This window comes from Microchirus variegatus (genome assembly GCF_963457635.1).
Source record: "Microchirus variegatus genome assembly, chromosome: 8".
In the NCBI taxonomy this organism is placed as follows: domain Eukaryota; kingdom Metazoa; phylum Chordata; class Actinopteri; order Pleuronectiformes; family Soleidae; genus Microchirus; species Microchirus variegatus.
The window spans coordinates 12,239,519-12,261,461 of record NC_139809.1 but is presented as its reverse complement, the minus strand read 5'-3'; the positions used below and the strand labels follow the sequence as shown (position 1 = coordinate 12,261,461).

Below are 21,943 nucleotides of genomic sequence, written 5' to 3'. Positions count from 1 at the left end.
TCTTTTTTACAAACATTGTGTTTATGTAGTCAGTGTTGCTGCTGAGGTAGTAATGAGACAACTGGGACAAACAAACAAAAACAAACATCTTGTTAGTTTCAACACTTTTGTAACACCTCAACAGTGGCTTAACTTCATGACACTTAAATACATTTCTCACTCTGGTTCTGTGCCACTGAATTATACTTAATTATACTTAATGTATTGGTATACACACATGACCGTGTGTACAGTATGTTTTTGGGGCACTGGTGAGAATTAGTTCCTCACAGGACACAAATCATTCCATAACTATACCAACCAATATTGTGTTTTATAAAAATGTGTTTTTCTCATTTCTCATCATGGCTTAAGTGCATTGGACAACGTATTTCAATCTGAGAAGCCATATACAATGGTAATATACAGTGTACAGTTTAAACTGTCTCACAAGAGTCTGAAAAAGGTAACGGCATGTTGACTTCATTAAAACGATTCATGCATTAAAAGACAGGACATACTGTAGATTGGTGAATAGCACATTATAGCTTTTACTCTATAGGCGCAGCTTACATTAACTGCATCGTACTCAGGTCAGGTTTGCACAAAAACACTCCTTCTGTGTGGGTTTGGGTGTAGGAAATGATATTGAAATAGAATACTGTAAGTACGTGGACCCTGATAGTGCGAAATGGAACCACAGATTTGCGGTTGTGTGCGTATGTATCTATCATTTACAAGTTCACTCACTCACTCTCACTCATCTTCTACCACTTTATCCTCCAAATGAGGGCGTTGCTGGTGCCAATCCCAGCCGACATAGGGCTAAAGGCGGGGTACACTCTGGACATAACAGGGGCCACATAGAGACAAACAACCGTCCACTCTCACACTCACAACTACGGTCAATTTAGAGTGTCAGATTGCGCCAAATCTGCACGTATTTACGAGTTCATTAAAAGTCAAATTATCATGAACGCAATTTTAGCCTCTTATTTAGGGACCAGTGTGTAATGAATTCCTTTCGCTAAAACTCTCCCTATCCAAATGTATATAAGAGACCAGAGCACAAAAACATGCAAAAAGCTCCCCCTGCTAGAGTCTGGTATGTCCATTATGGGCTACTGTACAAATATGGAGGTACAACATGGCAGGCTCCATGGAAGAGGACCTGCTCCCCATGTAATTCAATGGTATTGTTCTTAGGTGAGGACAACGCAACAGTTCTTCATTTTCTGGAGCTAATACGTCAATGCAGAGAGTTATAAATATTGTTATTGTTTGTGTTGACAGAAACCTCAACATTTTACACACTGGACCTTTCTCAGTGTAGCATACTGCTTGTGGCTATTTTAGTCATTAAATATGTCTTATAGTACAGTAATAAAGAGAGTCAGACATCAGCTCAGCCTGAATTGCTGAATTTTAAATATATGTATTTTTTAGATTTACACTTTTATTTTTCCATTTGGGAAACTTTTTAAATTGTGAGGAAAAAACTGGATCAATAAATTGTCAAAAAGGCTCAGTGATAAAAAAAATCTATGGCCCCACACTGACATTTTTGTATACCTGAATATAAAATGTGAAGAAAGGTTCCAGCATCAATCATTCACTCTAAGTTTGCACCTGGTTATTTGGACTGCTGGGTGGTCTTGTAAGAAGGGAGGAAAGGCAGGTACTGGAAACATCTGAACCTTTTAAAAATCCCATTACAGAAAGGAATATCATAGCACGACAGGTCACAAGCCATTTTGCCATCATCTTGCACCTTTTCCTGCCAACTGTTGATGCCCCTCTCCTTCTCGGTACCTGGAGAAAGATAGAAAAAAGAAACCTTACTGATTAGACTGATAAGCGATTAATAGCCTGTCTAATAATTGTATTCTGCACGACACCGACCTGGAATAGTGTTGTCCAGAACAAACCCGAAGAATCCTCCGATGAACATGTGTGTTGTAAAGAGCACGACGATCACTTGGTCCAGTTCTTTTATTCCTGCAAATGAAATGAAACGAAATCGAGTCAACGTCGCGTGTTACCTTTCATTTACCAGCGACATCTACAAATCTGTCATCTCTTTGCTCTTGCCTCCTCCACATGAAGACGAGAGGTTTTAGTTCAGCCAATTACAACGGTAAAGAAATACAGTCTCCCTCAAATTAAAACCAACAGCCACTGAGGCCTAAGATGTAGGATCGAATAACAGCTAATTCATACCAAGTCCGGCTCCAATCTGTCTGTTGGATGGGTCTCACACATGCTTTCTGGATTTCTTGGCCAGATAACAAAATGTTTCTGTCTGCATCCCTGAGCCATGTAATTAAAACATGTCTAACAAGTCCTCAACATGAACATGTCATGTAGACACAGGAATGTCTTACGTCTCGGATATTTCTTGAAAATATGCACTCTGGAGAATGCGCAGACAATAGATGTGTAAGGACAATAAAAGACAAACAATGGAATATTAAAAGCAGACACTGACAGCAGTTTTTCAGCCTTTGCAATTACTTGATTTTATAACTGTTTGCAGCACTGCTGTCCCGCCAACACTCTCTCTTTTTGTCACACACTCTCTCTCTCTTCTCTCACTTTCTTTTACCCAAACACATTAGCCCATCTGTCACAGTTGAGCTGGCCATCAGGGGCGCCGGTATAAATCTCACTGCTCCACTGGTCTGCTGGAGATTTTACCATCAGGCAGGGAGAATACGGCATGTAACCCTTTTCATTTGGGTGCATGTGTTCTACTTAAGAATGACAGTGATGATGATGAAGATTTATATACTTATACTACGGTTCAAAAGTTTGGGGTCACCTATACAATTTTTTGGTGTTTTCCATTAAAAGTCACACTTTTATTCATCAATTCATTATGAAAAATGAATAGAAAATAAAGTCAAGACATTGACAAGATTAGAAATAATGGTTTTGCCCTTCAAACGTTGCTTTTGTCAAAGAACCAGGGAAACTGTTTTCAAGGGTTTTCTAATCATCCAATAGCCTTCTAACGCGATATGCGATCACAATGTACCATTAGAACACTGGAGAGATGTTTGCTGGAAATGGGCCTCTATACACCTATGTACATATTCCATTAAAAACCAGACGTTTGCAGCTAGGATAGTCGTTTACCAAATTAACAATGTATAGAGTGTATTTCTGATTTTTCCTTAAAAAAATACGGACATTTCTAAGTGACCCCAAACTTTTGAACCCTAGTGTGATTGCATGCGAGTGCAGCTTGAAAGCAATGTTGAACCAAGTCCCCAATCGTACGGAGTCTGGCGGTACTTTTAGGTGTGAAAACGACCTTAAACTTCACATCATATTAAGGACTTGCAGCTCAGTGTGGTGTATATATCGCTTTGCTTTTCAAAGTGAACAAGGGTAGATAAGGATAACATTTAACATGAGCCAAACTGGCAGTTTTGATTGATCTCCCCTAAAGGTCAAATGTCAGGCCTGGCAGTGTTCACCCGATCAGATAATGGAAGACATTAAGCCGCGGGCTTCAAAGGAGAGTCCCGATATTTGGACTTATGAGAAAATGCTTAGTGGCTGAGGAGCTGCCTCGGTAATCACTGGACCACTGTGGCACTTCAGTCTCCAACATTCAGAGTTGGCCTTTCATGTGGCATGTGTTGCCACCAGCACATGGGTGGTGAAAACAGAGCGCCATTGAATTTGTGAACGCTTGTGTGCCCTGCTTTCATAATGCCCTCCTAGGTAATAAACTGCCTAATGAAGTTGAATCGAATTGAATCAAGAATCGCAAACAGCGCTGACGTAGTTTGTCCCTGAACACACACCCTTGTTCAAGGAATTCATCTCGATTCTCGCACAGACCCATGCATTAATGCACGTATACACACAAACACACACACACACACACGTTTTCTGCCAAAATAGGTGGCAGTCAAAAGTTCAGGGCACCTGCTGGGCTGAGTCTAAATCTCACAATCTGTACATCTAAAGACGTCTGGACGAGCAGCAGTTTGTTTACAAAGAGCACTGACAGGCTTCCTCTTCAGTGTCGCTATGAGTCGCTATGAACTGTTGAGACTCGTGGGCAACAGTGTTTTATCTCAGCCAGGCCAGATTACAGCCACTGACTTGGGTTGCAGCCAAGAGGATTGGGAGGTAAGCAGCCTAGACCCAAGAGAACCAGACAAGCCCTGATGCCAGTGTTGAACTTTGGATTAGCACTTTCCTAAGACACACTTGCATCACATGACTCATGGGGATCAAGGTCTAATGTCTGCAGAGATGAGATGTTTAATCTTTAGGATTGCTCTTTTGATGGGGCTTCACAGGAAGTGGCCAAGACAATCAGTGTGTCATCAAAAGCAGGGAATCATTAGCTGAGAGCCTGTGATTGATCGTGGAGCTGTTTCTCAGATTTCTCTGATTGGTCAGACTTTCTTTGTCAAAGTTCACTTGGTCTAACTTAATCTGCTCGACTTTTATAGCTGGATTAGCATTATCAGTTCTATTATTGGTGCACTTATATACGTGTGTGTTTATATTATTATCACGTAAAAAGGGATCATTTCCGGTATTGTTTAGTCTCATTTACGTTTCTTGACCACTTTTTCCCTCCTTCGACCAAATCAGCCGGGAGAGACACTAATGAGGTGAAAAACACATAATCCAGCAGCTTTTTAACCGCAGCCACTTAGTTCAGAGGAACACAGTCCAGCCTTCAGGATTAAACGTGGGTGGTCATGCATGAACTTTGACCGCTGTCAACTGAGCGCCCCTGTTTCCTCTCTTGAGGTTTTTTTGAACTTGTTTTTGTTTGTTTTTCACCCATAGTTTTACCACATTCCAGCTTTTTCAACCAGAACCAAGGTCAGATTAAATGAGTCAGTGTAATCTGTTAGCAATGGTACAGACAAGTCAAAAAATTTAATAATAAAAAAAAAATTCCATGGATTTCCATTGGATTCATTATTATATTATTAACTCTACACTGTCTTGTGTGTCTGTGAAGATAAGTAAGTCCGTAAAAGCCTCACTGAGTATTCTCTAAAGACCGAACAGCCTATTGAACCCATGTGACCTATAGGTCTGGCCACATGACTAAGAAATGACTCACATTTCTATTCCGCAAACACCTAAAAATCATTATGAGGACTCAGGCTCAGGTAAGACAATTAAAAATGCTCTCCTTACCACTTTCAAATCTAGGCTAAAGACTAAAGGCAACCAAATGTTTGCCATATGGGCCTGTGGGATTTGGGAACACATTGACCTGAGGAGCTTAGGCTGGCAGAAGCACTGCAATCTTTTCAAGTGTAATCTGTAAGTGGAGCAGTGGGAGCACAACCTGCCTGCCACTGTCAGAGGGCCATGTTGTTCCACTGAAAAAAGGATTAACAATCTGGATGTCCGCATCTCTTTTCCAGCACTGTCTGTGGATTATATCTTTGTTTTATCAATAACAGAGATGACAAACGTGCACTCGATTGTACGACCTTGTCTGGCATAAAACGCTGAGACCAAAACCTGGTCCTAATATGACAAATTTCTGAGGAACTGCTTCAGTTTAGTGCTAACATGAACATTTGAATTGTGGTTCCATTCCAAGGTTAGGGTTAGGAATTAACTGGTTAGGGTTAGGGTTAGGCATAAGACCTTGGGGTTAGGGTTAGGGTTTGGGTTAGTCTTTAAATGGATAAAAATATGAGACTATGTGCGTGAATCATTTAGATCATACTCTTGATCTATACTGAAAAGGCACCTTTATGTGATTTTGTGTCTGTACCTTCAAAAGCCTTCCCTTTTAAGACGAGTGAACCCACATCATCACTGTGAAAAACGTGTGTGTGTGTGTGTCTGGTGTTGCTCACATAAAGTATGGAAAAGGAACAATCGTATAAAAGCCCAAAGAGATAGAACAGCATGGTTTCAAGCCCACCTGAAATGTCCCTTCCCTCCAAATATTATTGTCTCAAAAAAGATTCTCAAAGAATGTCCTCTGTGTCTTTCTCACGCAACATTAATTAGAAGGGCAAACGGTTTTTGGTACGAGGACATATCCGATGTTGCCACGAGTCTCCAGTCTGTTGTTCCGCACTAATTCGATCCTTCCTGATCATTAACAACGGATCAGCTTCACTGAACGTTGATGCTCAGTCTGTGAAATAGCCAGTGTTGTATTTATAGTTCAAAGGCCACGCTGTGTATAAAACGTCTTGAATCAAAATGAAATGCTTCGACGGTGACGCCTCCAGCCTCCCTCCTGCCAATGGCAAGATCTCACACGCACTAACATGCATTAAGAGGAAGGAGAGACTTTCTTGGTAAGCAGAAAAGCTCGGATCACAACGTACGACGCACACGTCGTATGACACGATTGTCTGTGTAAAAATCACCTGTATCAATGACGCCAGGATTGGAGTGAAACCAGGTAGGCAAGACGAGTCCACTGAAGGTAGAGAAGCCAAGGATGAGAAGGTTACGTGATGAATTCAGGTCCACATACTGGAGAAAAAAAGGGAACAGAGGGGAGGGTGGAAAGAGTTGTTATATAATTCATCCAAATTGGTTAACTGACTCTCGGTTGCTAACCATTATTTTGTTGGTCCGTGATTTGAAATGTGATTATAAATAATCTTGCACTCCAAAAGGACTGGGAATTTATTTTTGGTGGAGAATTTGCGTGCATTTGGTCATGATGGGATAACACAGGGCAGAAGGAGGACAACTACGTCAATGAATATGTTTTGACCATTTGTTGATTCGGATGGAGAAGTCCTGCAAAACTGAGGGGGGGGGGGTTATTATTAAGTCGGTTTGTGGCAAAATACTGTACCTATATATATATATGTATATATATATATATATATATATGTATATATATATATATATATATATATATATATATATATATATGTATATATATATATATATATATATATATATATATATATATATGTATATATATATATATATATGTATATATATATATATATATATATATATATATATATATATGTATATGTATATGTATATATATATATATATATGTATATGTATATATATATATATATATATATATATATATATATATGTATATATATATATATATATATATATGTATATATATATATATATATATATATATATATACATATATATATATATATATATATATATGTATAGTCATAGTGTGCATTCCCTGTGATGAAAAGCTGTTGGGAGTGGGAAGGTGCAGTGATAGCACGGTTGCAACAGGAACAGCAAAAACAGATTTAATGACATCACAAAAGACTCATCTGATGTGAAAACCATTGCCAGCTTAAGTGTCTGCTATGTTAATAATACGTTTGCCGCTTTATCTCGCCGTTAGACAGCATCTTAAAACAGAAAGCCGAAGTTTGTTCTTCTCTACATCGAAACATTTAACTCTCCTGCACCAGAGTCCAATGACAAAAGCCTCTATCGGTAACTTTGTGTTAGACCTGGGCCACATTGGTTGTTCCTTTGCATCTTGTCTTAACCCTCAATCTCAAAAATGAGAAAAAAGTGCTGTCCCGATTCTCAGAAAAATTAAGTTGAGGGGCAAGTTTAAGGGCTGTATCGCCCTCAATAGTGAGATTTTCCGAGACCACCATTGGGAGCAAGGGCTACCCAGAATGCATTGCATGTTTTCACATAACAAAGATGGCGCCAAATGCAGCGAAACGAGTACGCTACAAATTAAGTATTTTCGTTGTTAATAGAGATATAAAAATGATGAAAACCATTGTATTATCTTAGTTTAGGCCCATATTATGGATTACTGACGTCATTGTTGCGTAACATTTATTTTTATTTTACGATCTTTTGTCAATAGCCGGCCGGTGCACACACGCATCATTTGCTATCGTTTACTCTTCAATAAGCCGTGGTCTGTGGTAACTGTCAGCTGAATATGTCTGTGGTTGTGGTATTTGTATGAGTATCATCTTATAACTAACTGACAACCCTAATAACTTAATCATAACCTAATCCAACAAACGGATCGTAATAAATAATCGTGATGTAAATGTGTTCTTCTTCTTCTTTTTTGGAGTTGACAGACTGGACGCAGCTTTCGCGTTATTCTGCCCCCTACAGTCTGAAGACGTATCTGCATTTAAGGGGTGTCCCATTTCTAAGTGACAAAATAACCCTCAACACTTGGTTTTGAGGGCCAGTTAAGATTAAGGGTTGAGCTTGAGGGTTAAAATTGAGGGTTAAGATAGGAATTGGAATTGGCCCTTAAAATAATGTACCTGTACTCAACTAAATGCCAGGAATCTAGGCTTTTATTGCAAGGCTTTTATTGTGAAATATCCTTGTTGGGGAAAAGGTATGGATTGAGGGAACCCAATAGGTACGGAAATATTGAGCTGTGAGCAGCATTCGGCTTGTGGATAAGGTGAGAGCCGTGTTCTCAGTGTGTGGCAGTGAATCTTCTCTAATCTGACAACGTGCCTAAATGAAAAGTAAGACATTTGGTGGCACAGTTAAGCTGCTCATGCATCCTCTGTGGCTCAACCTTCCTCAGGTTAATCTGAAGTCATTATTTCACACAGACAAATCTCAGTTTCCAGTTGCAAAAATAAAGATCAACACAGCAAGCACCATACATATTCTTCAGATAGCTGAATTTATTTCAGTTAACCTTATTTTTTTAACGTAATTCAAATCTGTCCTTAGGGACTTGCGTACATAAACCCACTTCAAAGCTTCATAAGCATCAACGCAGACATGGAGGCCCACTTTGTTCTGCATGTCGCAACTGATACTGACATTTCCCGTCTGAAGTGACAGTTACTTTATTATGTAAAAAAAACTGCACCTCCCTCCAGGTTTTGACACCAGTGACTTGGACTCGGCAGAGCTGAAGTTATTCAGTACAAACACAATAGTTATTAGAAAATGGATAAAAAAGCCCGCTATCGTGTTTCATTTTTTTATACAGGCACAGTTGAAAGAAACCTGTTACAAAACACTGGGTGAAACTTTGGCTTTGAGTCACTGTTGCGCGTATATTTATCTTGGATGTACCTTTCCAGCTATTATAGACGTCAAAGTACCTGCTGTGTGGCTTTTGTTTGTTTGGATTTACACGCTCATTAAAAAAACAGTTCAGTACATTTTTGCAGTCTGAAGCCAAAACTGAATCAGAACAATCGAACCCTGTGTGATTTCTGATAAGCTGTATAATTTCCCAAGGTTTATTGAGGGTAATACTGCATATACATACTGCTTACTTTTAAAAGTCACTTTCCGTCTTTCAAAGCTGTGGTAGAGGTTTTTTTTCCATCTGGTATTTTCTGGTGTTTCAATTTCTGGTATGGTTTTATTGGGAAATTTGGCGTAACGCACTTCCTGCTTTAATCTTACAGAAATATAATGTGTTAAAATACTGAATAGAGCTTTTTTTTCTATACTTCCCCCCCCCCCTCAACTCTAATCTGTGTATCCTCACCCTTGGGAGACATCCAAGTAAGCATCAAAGAGTCAGCCTCCTGAGGGACAGTAACTGGACCTTTAAGCAATGGTATGGTATTCGATAGCTGACGTACAGCCATAGATGCCATGAAAAGAATAAAAAAAGTGCGGGTTTTTTGAAGTGTGCTTGTAAAAAGGCACCGACAGCACTGAATTTGCCAAGCATGTGTCAGTGGTGACACAGGGAAAACTGTCATTTAGCCACTGGAAACAGGAGTTAGTAAACCGCCGATTGTCCCCGTAGAGAAGTAGCTTGCGGGGACACTTCTTGATTCTTGAGTCTATTGCTGGATTTCAACCACTCGTGGAGACAATTAGTCCATAAGTCCCTGTGTTTCATAAAAAAACGGTGTATTTCTCTATGGACTTTGGTGCGTTGAATGAAATGAAAGCAGCACAAAAAGGGCTATCGACTGGAAAGATAAAACAGTTTTGTAAGATATTGTAGACTTAGGCGTGCATCGATTTTATTAGGTGAACCTTTTGCTTAGTGGCTACAGTCTTTTTTCATTGTGTCAGCATCTTATACACGTCAAACAAAATCCACCAAAGACAAAAAGTTATGTTGCATTATACAATCATATTGTTGAAATATTTCAATGATCCTACCTGAAGATTTGAAATTCCCACTGCTGCGATCATTCCGAACATAACAAGGAACATGCCCCCAATGACTGGGTCAGGGATGGTGATAAAAACTGCTCCAAACTTCCCAAAGATTCCCAGTAAGATCATGAGAACGCCAGTTGTCTGGAGGACCAGTCTGCTGCCAACCTGGCAAAGAAAAAAAACACAAAACCCAGCAGAGTGGCATATTCATTAATTTTTATCGTTTTTTAGAAGCCAGCTTTATTTTTCACCAGAATGGTGCGTGAGATACAATTAGGAGAGTGATGATCACGATGAATCAAAGGTGACAGTATAAAGGCAAAATGGCTGACGAAGGAAAAGAATAAAACATTCTTGGAATCAGGCTACAGAGTGCGTAGATTGCTGAGCAGCAGCATAGGCTTTGATGTGAGGCGCAATCTGACAGGCCGTTATTTACACAAGTTTGATGATTGAGCTGACACACCTTGGCACAGCGATGTATAATTTTGAAATGCCATTCTTGTGAAACAGCCTACTAAAAACAGAAATACATATACCCATAAAGTATAGGAACATTATCACCCTGGCTTGGCGTGCAGCTCTGCAGTGAGACTGTTCTACACTCTTAGTAATAAAAGTGCTAAGTAGAACCTGAAAGGTTCTTCGGCTTGTCGTCATAGGAGAACCCTTTTTGGCTTCAGTTAGAACCTTTTTATGAAGGTTCCACCTGGAACCCTTTTGGAGGGTTCCACCAAGAACCCTTGTAAAACCCTTTATTCAGGAAAGGGGTTTTAAAGGGTTCTCTGGATCAAAATGGTTCTTTCTGGAACCATTAGTGTTACCAAGAACCCTTGAAAAAAGCAAAAGATTCTACCTCAGAAGCAAAAGATTCCAGGTAGAACCTCAGCCCTTGTAGAGGACCCTTTTGGAACCCTTATCTCTAAGCGTGTAGCATTATTTCCATCTCTATGGTATGTGATGTTTTTTTTTCTCCTCACTATTGCCAAGTGAATGAATGAATGAATGAATAGTTTTATTTCGGTTATGATATAAAATACTTAAATTATTTGCAATTAATCGGCAAATATCACCACAGACTTACAGTCAACATTTTCTCGCAACAAAATCATAAAGAAACTCTGTGACCGAAAAAGGAATGCTTGCTCATTGTGTTCCAAATGGGTTTCTCTCTAATAATCATAAGGTTATTGATAATTGACGTTATGAATCGGGTCCATACAAATAAAATGTAATTGGATCGGACATGGATGACAAAAACACGCAGCCCAAGAATGGACCTTTGAGGAACCTCACATGTGACGTTTGTTAGCTCATAATTGAAACACAACGTAGTCGCTGTCTTGTAAATATGATTTTGACTCATTTAGCAGGGTCAAAATGTGAAGTATTGTGGTTTAATCCACCTTAAAATTAAATCGGAACTTCTGCCGTGTCACCACTTAGGTTGTTTTTGTATCTTATCACAGAAATAATGAATTGCTTAGACTCGTTTACTCTTGTTTTGTATGTTTTGTATCAATGAATGTGGGACAAATTTGACCTAAAGAGGCTGAATATACCTCACACTAGCTCTAGGCCCCTTAAGGTTCAGGTCATAAAAGTCCATTTCACTTCCCATGTTGGAGCACCAGCAGTAAAAAAGTTCCTTTGGGAATTCTTTCAGTGGGAGTTGCTGAGGTGAAGTTAACCCTGAGTTTGCTCTGACCTTTAAAGTCAGGACTGAGGCATGAAGAGGCATGTGAATAAAAATACGATAAACTAACCCAACTTTCAAAAGAACCAAACAGACAACAGATCTGTGCCTCAGTGAACAGGCGACCGACCGCTGCTTTAAGACAAAATAAGTTGAGTGAAGCGATGTTCTTGTGTTTATATTTCAGATTGGAGAAAAAGATGATCTGTAAAGATTACCCTCTTGCTTGTAATGCAACCCAGTCAAATTTTTAAAACTCTGGCAAACTAAGGTCAGCCAATATAGTTGAGTCAGTATTTGGACAAAAGTCAATCCCTGACACATTGATCCACCACAACCTGCTTTGTTTTCTATTCTCTACTTGATTTGTTAAAGCCTCTCTGGCAGAAAACCTTCACAAATCAAAAGACAGCCCTTGGCAAAAAAAAAGACTTGCCAGTAATGTTCTATAAACCAATACATAATGCACCTGAAAGAAGACTCTGCGTCCCATACAAGCTAGCCTCTTGTGGCCAAAATGAAAACTATAAAATCTGTCTGTACCTTGTTCTATCAACAACTTTGCTTGCATCAAAGAACCAGCAAAACTGTTTCAACTGCTGTGCCATCATCATTGCACATGGGTTTTCAAGGGTTTTCTTACCATCCAATAGCCTTCTGAAGCGATTAGCAAACACAATGTACCATTAGAACACTGGAGAGATGGTTGCTGGAAATGGGCCTCTATACACCTATGTACATATTCCATTAAAAACCAGGCGATTGCAGCTAGAATAGTCGTTTACCACATTAACAATGTATAGAGTGTATTTCTGATTCATTTAATGTTATATTCCTTATAAAATAAGGACATTCCTAAGTGACCCCAAACTTTTGAACGGAAGTACATGTGTCATACCTTGGTAATGCCCAGTGCAGCAATGTTCTGGCTATAGGAGGTGGTGCCGTTGCCAGTTCCCCACAGTGCAGCGATGATGCAGCCGATGCCCTCGACGGCGATCCCCCTGTTAATGGCGTGAGTCGGTGGCGGAGGGGCGCCGGACAAACGAGCACAAGCGTAGTAGTCACCGATCGATTCCATGGTCGATGCCAAGACGCCTGCCATCATACCCAGCACCGAAGAAACACTCAGTGTGGGCATGCCCCACTGACCTGTGGGCACAGAGTCGGCATTAATAAAGGGTTCCATATACAACCAAACGAAAAAGATTGAAAGAATATATGTACCAATATTTATTCTAATATTCTTTAAATTATTAAAGTGAATATTTCAGCTGTAGTATTGTTATTTTTTATTCAGAGAAAAGACAGGAAGAGACTCTCTCATACATTCACAAACTAAGATTTATCCCTTAATATTATCTCCCTAATTGTTGGCTTGTTGGATTTCTTAGCACATGCAACTTACCCTTTTTTTTACCCTTACCCAAAATTTGGCACATCATTTTTTGCCAGATTGTTTTGTGATACATATTCATTAGTACAGTATGTGCAATGGAAAATAGAAAAATACATGATATAGAAGTGGCATTAGTATTACATGTACATTTTGCTTAGTGACGTTGTGGGCATTATATAATACTGTTTCATCATCGTCTTCATCATACTCATCTTCAGGTCTCTTAAGACCACTCTCAAATTACGTAACAGTCTCTAAATTGTACTGGAAGTAAATATGATATGAACTTTAGCAGCTTGTATGCCTATGGATAATAGTCCCATCACACATTATGCCTCCATTTATACTTCCAAGTCTTTTGTTTGACTTCAGATGCAACCACTGAGCCCATCTGTGTGGTACATTTTTGACATGTGGTGAAAGGTATATCGTATGGATCATCAACTGGCGGGTCCGAATCTGGCCCCCAAAGCTCCCAATCCAGCCTGTGACTGAATTCCAATAAAGACAAAAGACAAATCTTGTGGTGTGAGGTCGGGCAATTGAGCGAATTTGGTGGAGATCGGTGATTGGATGTGTTGGGGTCTATAAGCAGACAGAAAGCCTGAACTCCACATGGAGAGTTTTAAATCGAAGAGAATCCGCCTTTTCAAAACGGACTGTTTCAAGGACCCCTTTTCTAACATTCCTTGTCTCTGTTTTACAATGGTCCCCCCCACTTGCCGAGTCTATAAAACTATAAGGTTAACTCTTCTTGCTCCTCTTTTTTCCCTTTCCTCTGTCTTCACCTCTTCTTCGCCGCTGCACCTCATGTTAGCAGGAGCTGATGCTGAGGAACAATGGAGACACTTTAATACATCTTCCCATGCGGCCGCGACTGCCACGATACGGTATGACCCTTTTCGCTCTTCCCTGCGCCGCATTGGGAGAGATACACCTTTCCGAAGCAGTCGTGCCAGTTTCACACTCACTGGTTGAGTGAGAAACTTGTTTTTGCATCTGGACCCGACCTGGAAGCTTGGCAGCTGCCAACTTCCATCCCCCAGCCCTCGGGATCCACACCTGGATCCACCGCACTCCAGGACTCCAGACACCTCCTTGGAGGTGGAGGATCAACAGCTGTTTCGCTAAAGAGCGACACAACAGCCCATCAAAAGTCCGCAACTCCACAGATCTGGACCGGACCGAAAGATGGACTGAATACTTCAGTATCGGCATAGTGTTCTGGGCAGAGTTAGTTTAAAGTTCTGTGTTTTGTTATGTTCTCGCGTGTTGAACTTGTTTGTATTGCACACCCACACGTTCCTGTTAAGTTTTTATCTTTGGTAACAGTTTCTATTTCGTGTCGTGTGCGTTTATTCTTTCCCTTATCGCGCCGCTGCTCTCGGCAAGAATGCAATCACGTTGTGAGATAGAAGATTTCCAGCAAAATGACCAGATGAACTCTGTGATCAGAGGGAAGATCCCAATCAAACTATCTGTTTTCTCGGATTACAAAGTACTTAGATACAGATACTTAGTACCTGTATCTGTGTGTGATCACGTGTTGAGAAGATGGCGGCATAAAAGAAATTGCAGACTGCGTCAGTCTGTTGTGGCTTTAGCTGCCATCAACTCAAGTTGCACGTGGTCCTTTGTTTCCTTCATAGAACGCACTGTGCTTTCAAAGACCCGCCATTCAGTCTTGCGCTCGCTCTCACGCACACTTAAAGGAACACTCTGTGTCTTTTATACACTGATTGTAAAGGTGTGGCTTGAATGTCTTTTCCCCTGTTTTTCAGGGTGGTGCCCCTATCTGTTAAAATTAATATTTAATTATTATTTAAAAGAGGAAATTCTATGATTAAAAGACGAACACGACTCCGTTGAGGTCTTTCAGTTCAGCCTCGTTCTTGTCATCACATGTCATCATTCATCATCATCTTGGGTAATGATGCTGACTGCTGATGCTCCCACTACTCTTGATGTCAAGCATTAACTATATTATAATTATTATTATTGTCATTATGACAACTGTACATTATATAGCTTCACTGTTTGATACACAAACCAATGTCTCTATTAGCTAACCAACGCTCAATCTTGCAGTCTGGTAGCCAGAGATCACTCAACATCAAAGCAGCAAGGGAAACAAAAACAAAAACAAAAAAAGTAATGCTAATCCTGTTTCACCTGTGAAGGTGCCAGTTTTAATGTTGAGTTACCTTTGCCAAGGTGGTTGTGATTTTATCTGCATTTCAAGCCATGTCAAGCCAAAGTTGTGTCACTTTATTTGTACCTGTTTGTACATGCAGTTAGTTTTACAGCTCTAAGACAGAGACATCAATACCCTGAAAAACTAACATACCGTATATAAATCAACCGATAAATAAATACTTTTCAAATGCCTTGCGCAATAGTTCCTAGAACAAAGCTCTCGCTGACTAACACTCACTCTGACGAGTGTGCGAATTACAGATGTTGATGATGACATTTTCTGTGACTTTGGACCTAAAGATTATTTTTATGGAGACGGAACCTTTCTCGAGTTTGTTTGTCTGTGTTGTTTTTGTCAGTCCCCACACACTGAGTAATACACAGTCTGTCAAAAAAAAAGGTTCTGCGCATTATTCTCTTTAGTTAATGACTGCGGCGTTTCTGCTGTTACATAATTAGTTTTGGTACATCAGACATTTTTTTATGGGCATTGGTTCCTGTTATCGCTGTGCACTCGACACATGTAGTTTGTGTAGGATCAGGATGAATGTGCCATCTGTGAACAGTAAGCGCCATGTGCAAATCATCAAAAAGCCACAAAACTGACTTAGCTCTTCACAACTCCACAATTGACATCAAACAGACCATCAAAACGAGCATCTCTGAACTCCACATGTCCATATATTACCCTTCTAATGATGAAAACGCTAAATTGAAAAAGTGGTCACTGTTGTTAGTTGAGCATATTCGTCCAAAAGCTGAAGGAAACTACTTATTGTACACACATTCTACTTCCTGAACCATTATCTTAAAGTTTGTGGTTGAAACAGGATTAAGAGACTATAATATTGCTGCACTTACCTGGGTAAGGCACATTGATCCACGGAGAATTGGTCACAGCATCCAGGCTGATGTCAGTCCGGGCCGAGTAGCCGTACTCGGTGGACTTGGAAGGCAAGACGTCAAAGACGGTGAGCAGAAAGCAGACCAGCCATCCTCCACACATCCCAAACAAAGCCTGGAATTATGTGATCACATACAGACAACCACACAGTTACAGTGGACCTCAGCCAACACGCCGCACATGCACGTACGTTTTCGACTGAGCAAGAACGTCTGGTCGTCGTTCGCCGTGGCCCACATGTCGTGACAGAAAACTGCTCTTTGATATGGCTTAGCACAAAGCAAACGCCTGTTTGTAATACTGGGGAAATGTGCGGCACACAAGCAAGTCAACATAAAAAGGAGCTGCATGCTAAGAGGTCTGAGTGAGGCCATTCAACATGTTTCAGTATTACAGTATTATGTTATATATATATGAGGTAATAATACATATTACCTCATGTCATTTAATTTGCACCACTCTTTCGACACTTTATTTTGACACTTAGGGTGAATTCCAATTCCTTGCTTAACCCTCAATCTTAACCCTCAACCTCAAAAATGCGCGCTCCCTCTGGTGCAAGTGCAAAATTAAGTTGAGGGCCAAGTTTAAGGGCTGTATCGCTCTCAATTTTGGGATTTTCCGAGACCACCCTTGGTAGCAAGGGATACCCAGAATGCATTGTGTGTTTTGACATAACAAAGATGGCGCAAACGGACAAACGGATCGTAATAAATAATCGTGACGTAAATGTGTTCTTCTTCTTCTAATTTTTTGGAGTTGACAGACTGGACGCAGCTTTCGCGTTATTCTGCCCCCTACAGTCTGAAGACGTATCTGCATTTAAGGGGTGTCCCATTTCTAAGTGACAAAATAACCCTCAACACTTGGTTTTGAGGGCCAGTTAAGATTAAGGGTTGAGCTTGAGGGTTAAGATTGAGGGTTAAGATAGGAATTGGAATTGGTCCTTATTTTATATTTCACTTTTGATGTTCTTTTTATGATTTTATCTTATACTGTTATTGTTATTTTGTTATTACTGTCATTTTTGCAATTTTGGAGGAACCTGGAACAATAATTTCCTTCGGGATTAATAAATCTTATTTTATCTTATCACAAACACACAGTGACACATGTTGCTCACAAAGTGACACTGTTACTAAACAAACAAGTTCATCACAGCTGGAGACACTGTCTCTGTTCTGTGGAGTTCTGGCTCCTGATTTAATAAAGATATTGAAAATGTACTTTGAGACTGAGAGACAGTATCACTCAGCGAACACCAACAGCAGCTTGAATTATTGCGAGGATCAGTGGCGTCTGGCGTAAATTATTTCCTTTACTGCATCACTTATTTTAATAATAATAATGCGATGATTATATGTTATTATAATGTAATGCCTGAGTTTTAGTCTAGACTACTTTAATTTGCGATTAACTCTCCATACAACATGTTCTGTCGAACATTGTGCAAGTTATAAATACACATGAACTCATGATATTGTGCATTTTATTGCGATGATAAGTTAAGTGAATTATTCTGTTTTGACTTGAGGTGAGTCATGTTCTGCTAAAAATGTGTGTCATTCATGAAGCATTTTTTCTTGAAGACTGAACCCTGAAGCCACAGTGACTCAGAGCTGCTGAAGAGGGCCTGTGCCTTCTGTTCGGGTTTTCTGACCTTTTTGTCATACTTTTATCAATGGAGCCGACATTTCATGAGTCATCACGTAAGGATTAACAGATTTCATCAAAACCACACACTGTATTTATGTTGGCTGCCGTTAAAGAGAAACGAAGCATGTGCTCTGCTTATTGATGGGACAATGTAATCTGCATCGATCGTCAATCCACGGAAAATATTCAGTGTGCTTGTTTGGATCTTGACAGAACAGCAAGAACTGTGTGCGTGTACTCTCACACACTCACACTGACCAAGCATGTGACAGCATGACTGTGCAGCAGGGAGCGAAAGTGTGTGTGTGTGTGTTTGTACTTAACTTAAACCCATCTGCAGTTACACAGAGGTTAAAAAAAAAAAGCACTCTCTGTGTTGAGCCATCGCCTCAACCAATCTCTACCTGAACGTTTGTAACTGTAATCATAAGACTCCTGCGGTTAAGGGATTAGAAGCAAAGCTGGTGTTCTCAGTTTCTTTTTCAAAGTAAGTCGGTAAGAAGGACACACTTTAGGTCGGGGGTTGGGGCATGCTCCCGCAATCCTTTAGCCATTGCCCAGACATTACTAAGATTGGCATTTCATTTTTTTTATTCAACTGACACAGAGTCAGCATTGACTGTGCCCCCGTTTGCTGGAAACCAGTTTGAGACATGGTCACACACTGTCATTGATACTTTGACTGTCACTGGGGACACAAGGAAAAAACAAATTTAGCCACTTAAAGGAGACATATTATACCCTATTTCTACAAGGAAAACCTAGTTCCCTGGTGTTCTTATGAACATGCTTTGCTCAAAATACCTTAAGGATGAAGCACCACAGCAGTTCAATCACTCTGCCAAACGAGCTCTGTTCAGAACGCTCTGTTTTGAGTGCCTGTCTCTTTAAATGCAAACGAGACACAGGAAAGCGGAGCTCAGTGAGACAACAATTCCAGGAATGTCTCATTGTGACGTAAAAATGAGTGTGGAAGTCAACATCGTGTGTTTTATCTCCTCTCCAGAGTCCCAAATATAAGTATCAAAATGATTATAAAGTTGATTTTGCATTATATGTCTCCTTTAACAAAAGGCTGACCTCATAAAAACCATGCAGCAATATCTTGAGAACCGGTTTTCAGGTATTCTTTTCGTTGGACAGCCTTTTCTGACAGGGAACTTAAACCTGTCAATCGACCACACCAAAGTCCATAGAGAACATAGGCATTTTAAGCTCATGGGGAACACAGGAGCTGCTACACTTACTGTCATCTTGTTTGGCAAGTTTGTGTCATGTAGGGAAATACAGGTTTTCAGACACTGATGTTGTAAAATAATACACTTACTGAAGGACTTTGTTGCCAGGAGTCAAATGAAACACATGTCAATCATGTGTCAGCTAAGATATCGTAAGATAACCTAAGGCAGGTCTTCTCCCCTTAGAGGTTGCCTCCATCAGTGTTCATGTGTTACAACTACTTATTACTTCTAAACCCTTCAACCTGATCTGTCCCTCAAATGTGTTAATTTCTAAACCTGTCCATGCTGGTCACATCACCTGCCTGCATTCTCATTTTCACCTGTCTTGTGCACTGTCCATTGCTTTGGTTGGTTGACCCCAGGTATTTAAAGGTGCATTATGTAATAAATCTAAAGCAACTGGCCATAAAATCCTCCTAATATGTCACAGAGACTCCGGGAATAATGTTCATATAACAAAATGAACTCACCAACAACAACAACAGTACAGCCAAAATATTTGCATTAAAAAAATATATTTTGCAGACTGTTTTGAAATCATGATGTTTTGAAAATCATGTTTTTGCATGTGGCGCCACCTACCGCCGTCTACCAATCCTTGCAGTCAGTAGACTCTCAGCTGCCGAGCAACCACGGGTTGCCTGTTACGTCAGAAAACGAAACCTAAAAGACCTCGGTATTTTGAATTTGAATATAGTAACTGTTTCTGGCCACATTCTTACATATGGCACCTTTAAACTCACCCACTTCCGCCACCTCTAGTCCTTGCATATTCACCATACCACCCGTCTCTCTGTCATTCACACACACACAATCATTCTGTCTCGCTCTTACTAACCTTCATTCCTCTTCTCACAAAGTGAATACCTCCACCTCCCCAGACTGTCTTCTACCTTTCCCCAACTCTCACGGTCTCACGATGCAAAGAAGACCTCTGCCTGACCTCACCTGTCAGCCGATCCTTGAGCTAATCCCACCTTCACCTGCTTGAACCCATCCGTCACTCCGACCGCAAACCTCACCACTGTCCTCATACACGTCCTGCGCCACCCGCACATACTTCTCTGCCGCGAGAGACTTAAGCCGGTACACATTTCAGTAAATGAGCCTTTTGTTTAGCGGATACAAATCAGTTTTTCCTTGTGCGTACCACACACGACCACATTTTGTAAAACCTGAAATGTGTGAAGGTACATTCTGGGTCAGGGGGTAGGGCGTGTTCTTCACCTATATCAGATGTAATTATAGAGACTTATCCCAACAACCATTTAGACATAAAATAGTAGCTTTACACAGGTGTTATTATGCACCTCAGTGAAGAGTATGTTCTATTTTGGTAAAGAGCCTGAAGGGATGGGATTTATAACACATTTTTACTGTTTCATGTCAAAAGCTCTGCTGTAAAAAGGTCTGTAAACACCATTTATCATCAAACTGAATTCCTACCCCCCCCGACCCCCCAACATGAGGACACAGCGCATTTTCTTGTCTCTTCTTTTTTTTTTTTTTTTCTAGTTGTTCGGTCCCTCCTGAGCCTGTGGGTCGATTGTGGTTGAACATTGTATTTTTATAGTACAGTGTAAAGAAAGAGGGAAGAATCATCTCCTGCACTGCGGCTTCAGGAACAGATGTACAAGCACTTCTTTGCAAAAAATCTATGTCGAGATAGAAAGAAAAAAGTATATTTCTGGTTTTGGTCATTTTTTACTACTACTAAGTACTTTTTTACCTTGATACTGGATTCATTTTGCAATGTGTTTTTCATTCAACTTTATAGTTTTGCGGGGGGTTATAAACAGGTTTTATAGTCCTAAAGTTATGATTTAATGTTTTAGGGTGTATTTTTTTTTTTCATTTGATGACTTACAGAGAAGAGCTTGAAGAGCGGATACTGGAAAACCTTCCACTTCTTGTCCTTGTACGCAATCATTGGAACGTTCACTTTGCTGAGATACTGGGAGAAGAGGAGGATCAGGCACACCGTCCTGTGGGAGAGAAAATGTGTCATTCACAGTTCAATTCAGTTTTAGTCAATTTGTTTTATTAATCCAGAGGGTAATTAATGTGTCCTGCTTGTACACTCTTAGAAATAAAAGTGCTAAGTAGAACCATATAAGGTTCTTCGGCTCATAGGAGAACACTTTTTGGCTCCAGGTAGAACCTTTATATAAAGGTTGCACCTGGAACCCTTTTGGAGGGTTCCACCAAGAACCCTTTTAAAACCCTTTCTTCAGGAAAGGGGTTTTAAAGGGTTCTCTGGATCAAAAGGGTTCTTACTGGAACCATTAGTGTTACCAAGAAAGGATTTTTCAGAAGCAAATGGTTCCAGGTAGAACCTCAGCTGTTGTAGAGTGTACCATACACATTCTTTTTGATACCATATAGTCAGTTAGACAGCCTGACTTTCCTGATTTGAAGTGTGAAAACTGCTTATTCTCCCCCACCAAAGTCCATAGAGAATATCACATATTTTACACCGTGGCACACAGGACTTGTTGATCCACTGCCGCCTCCATCAGTGACTTCAAATGTATTTGTTTTGTGACTGAACTGTTTAAATGTCTTCATTCAAATTGACTTTAATGACTCAAACGTACCAAACAAGGCAGCATCAGATCATTAGTGGGGGGGAAATAGAGCGGTTTTCAAACTCGTTTCCGATCAGCGAAGAGAAGACTTAACAGTGGGAGAACGCTTTCGTATCTGCAGGCTGCTTCTTGGCAGAGGGGCCATGCATCCATGTCATCAATACCTTATACAACTCACACTTC

The 21,943-nt window shown here is 40.2% G+C and overlaps 1 protein-coding gene across 1 annotated transcript in view; it reads right to left on the bottom strand.

Annotated features, from left to right (window-relative positions):
* Positions 1 to 1,612: 1,612 nt before the first annotated feature.
* Positions 1,613 to 21,943, bottom strand: part of LOC310931021 (solute carrier family 23 member 2) — a gene marked incomplete at both ends in the record, with an annotated part of 42,444 nt that continues 22,113 nt past the window's right edge. The window contains 7 exons of the mRNA XM_083894095.1: positions 1,613 to 1,791; positions 1,882 to 1,977; positions 6,363 to 6,471; positions 10,081 to 10,245; positions 12,675 to 12,928; positions 16,233 to 16,389; positions 21,040 to 21,157. Of these exons, the coding sequence (XP_083750221.1) occupies positions 1,613 to 1,791; positions 1,882 to 1,977; positions 6,363 to 6,471; positions 10,081 to 10,245; positions 12,675 to 12,928; positions 16,233 to 16,389; positions 21,040 to 21,157 (1,078 nt within the window). The remainder of the gene's footprint in view (positions 1,792 to 1,881; positions 1,978 to 6,362; positions 6,472 to 10,080; positions 10,246 to 12,674; positions 12,929 to 16,232; positions 16,390 to 21,039; positions 21,158 to 21,943) is intronic.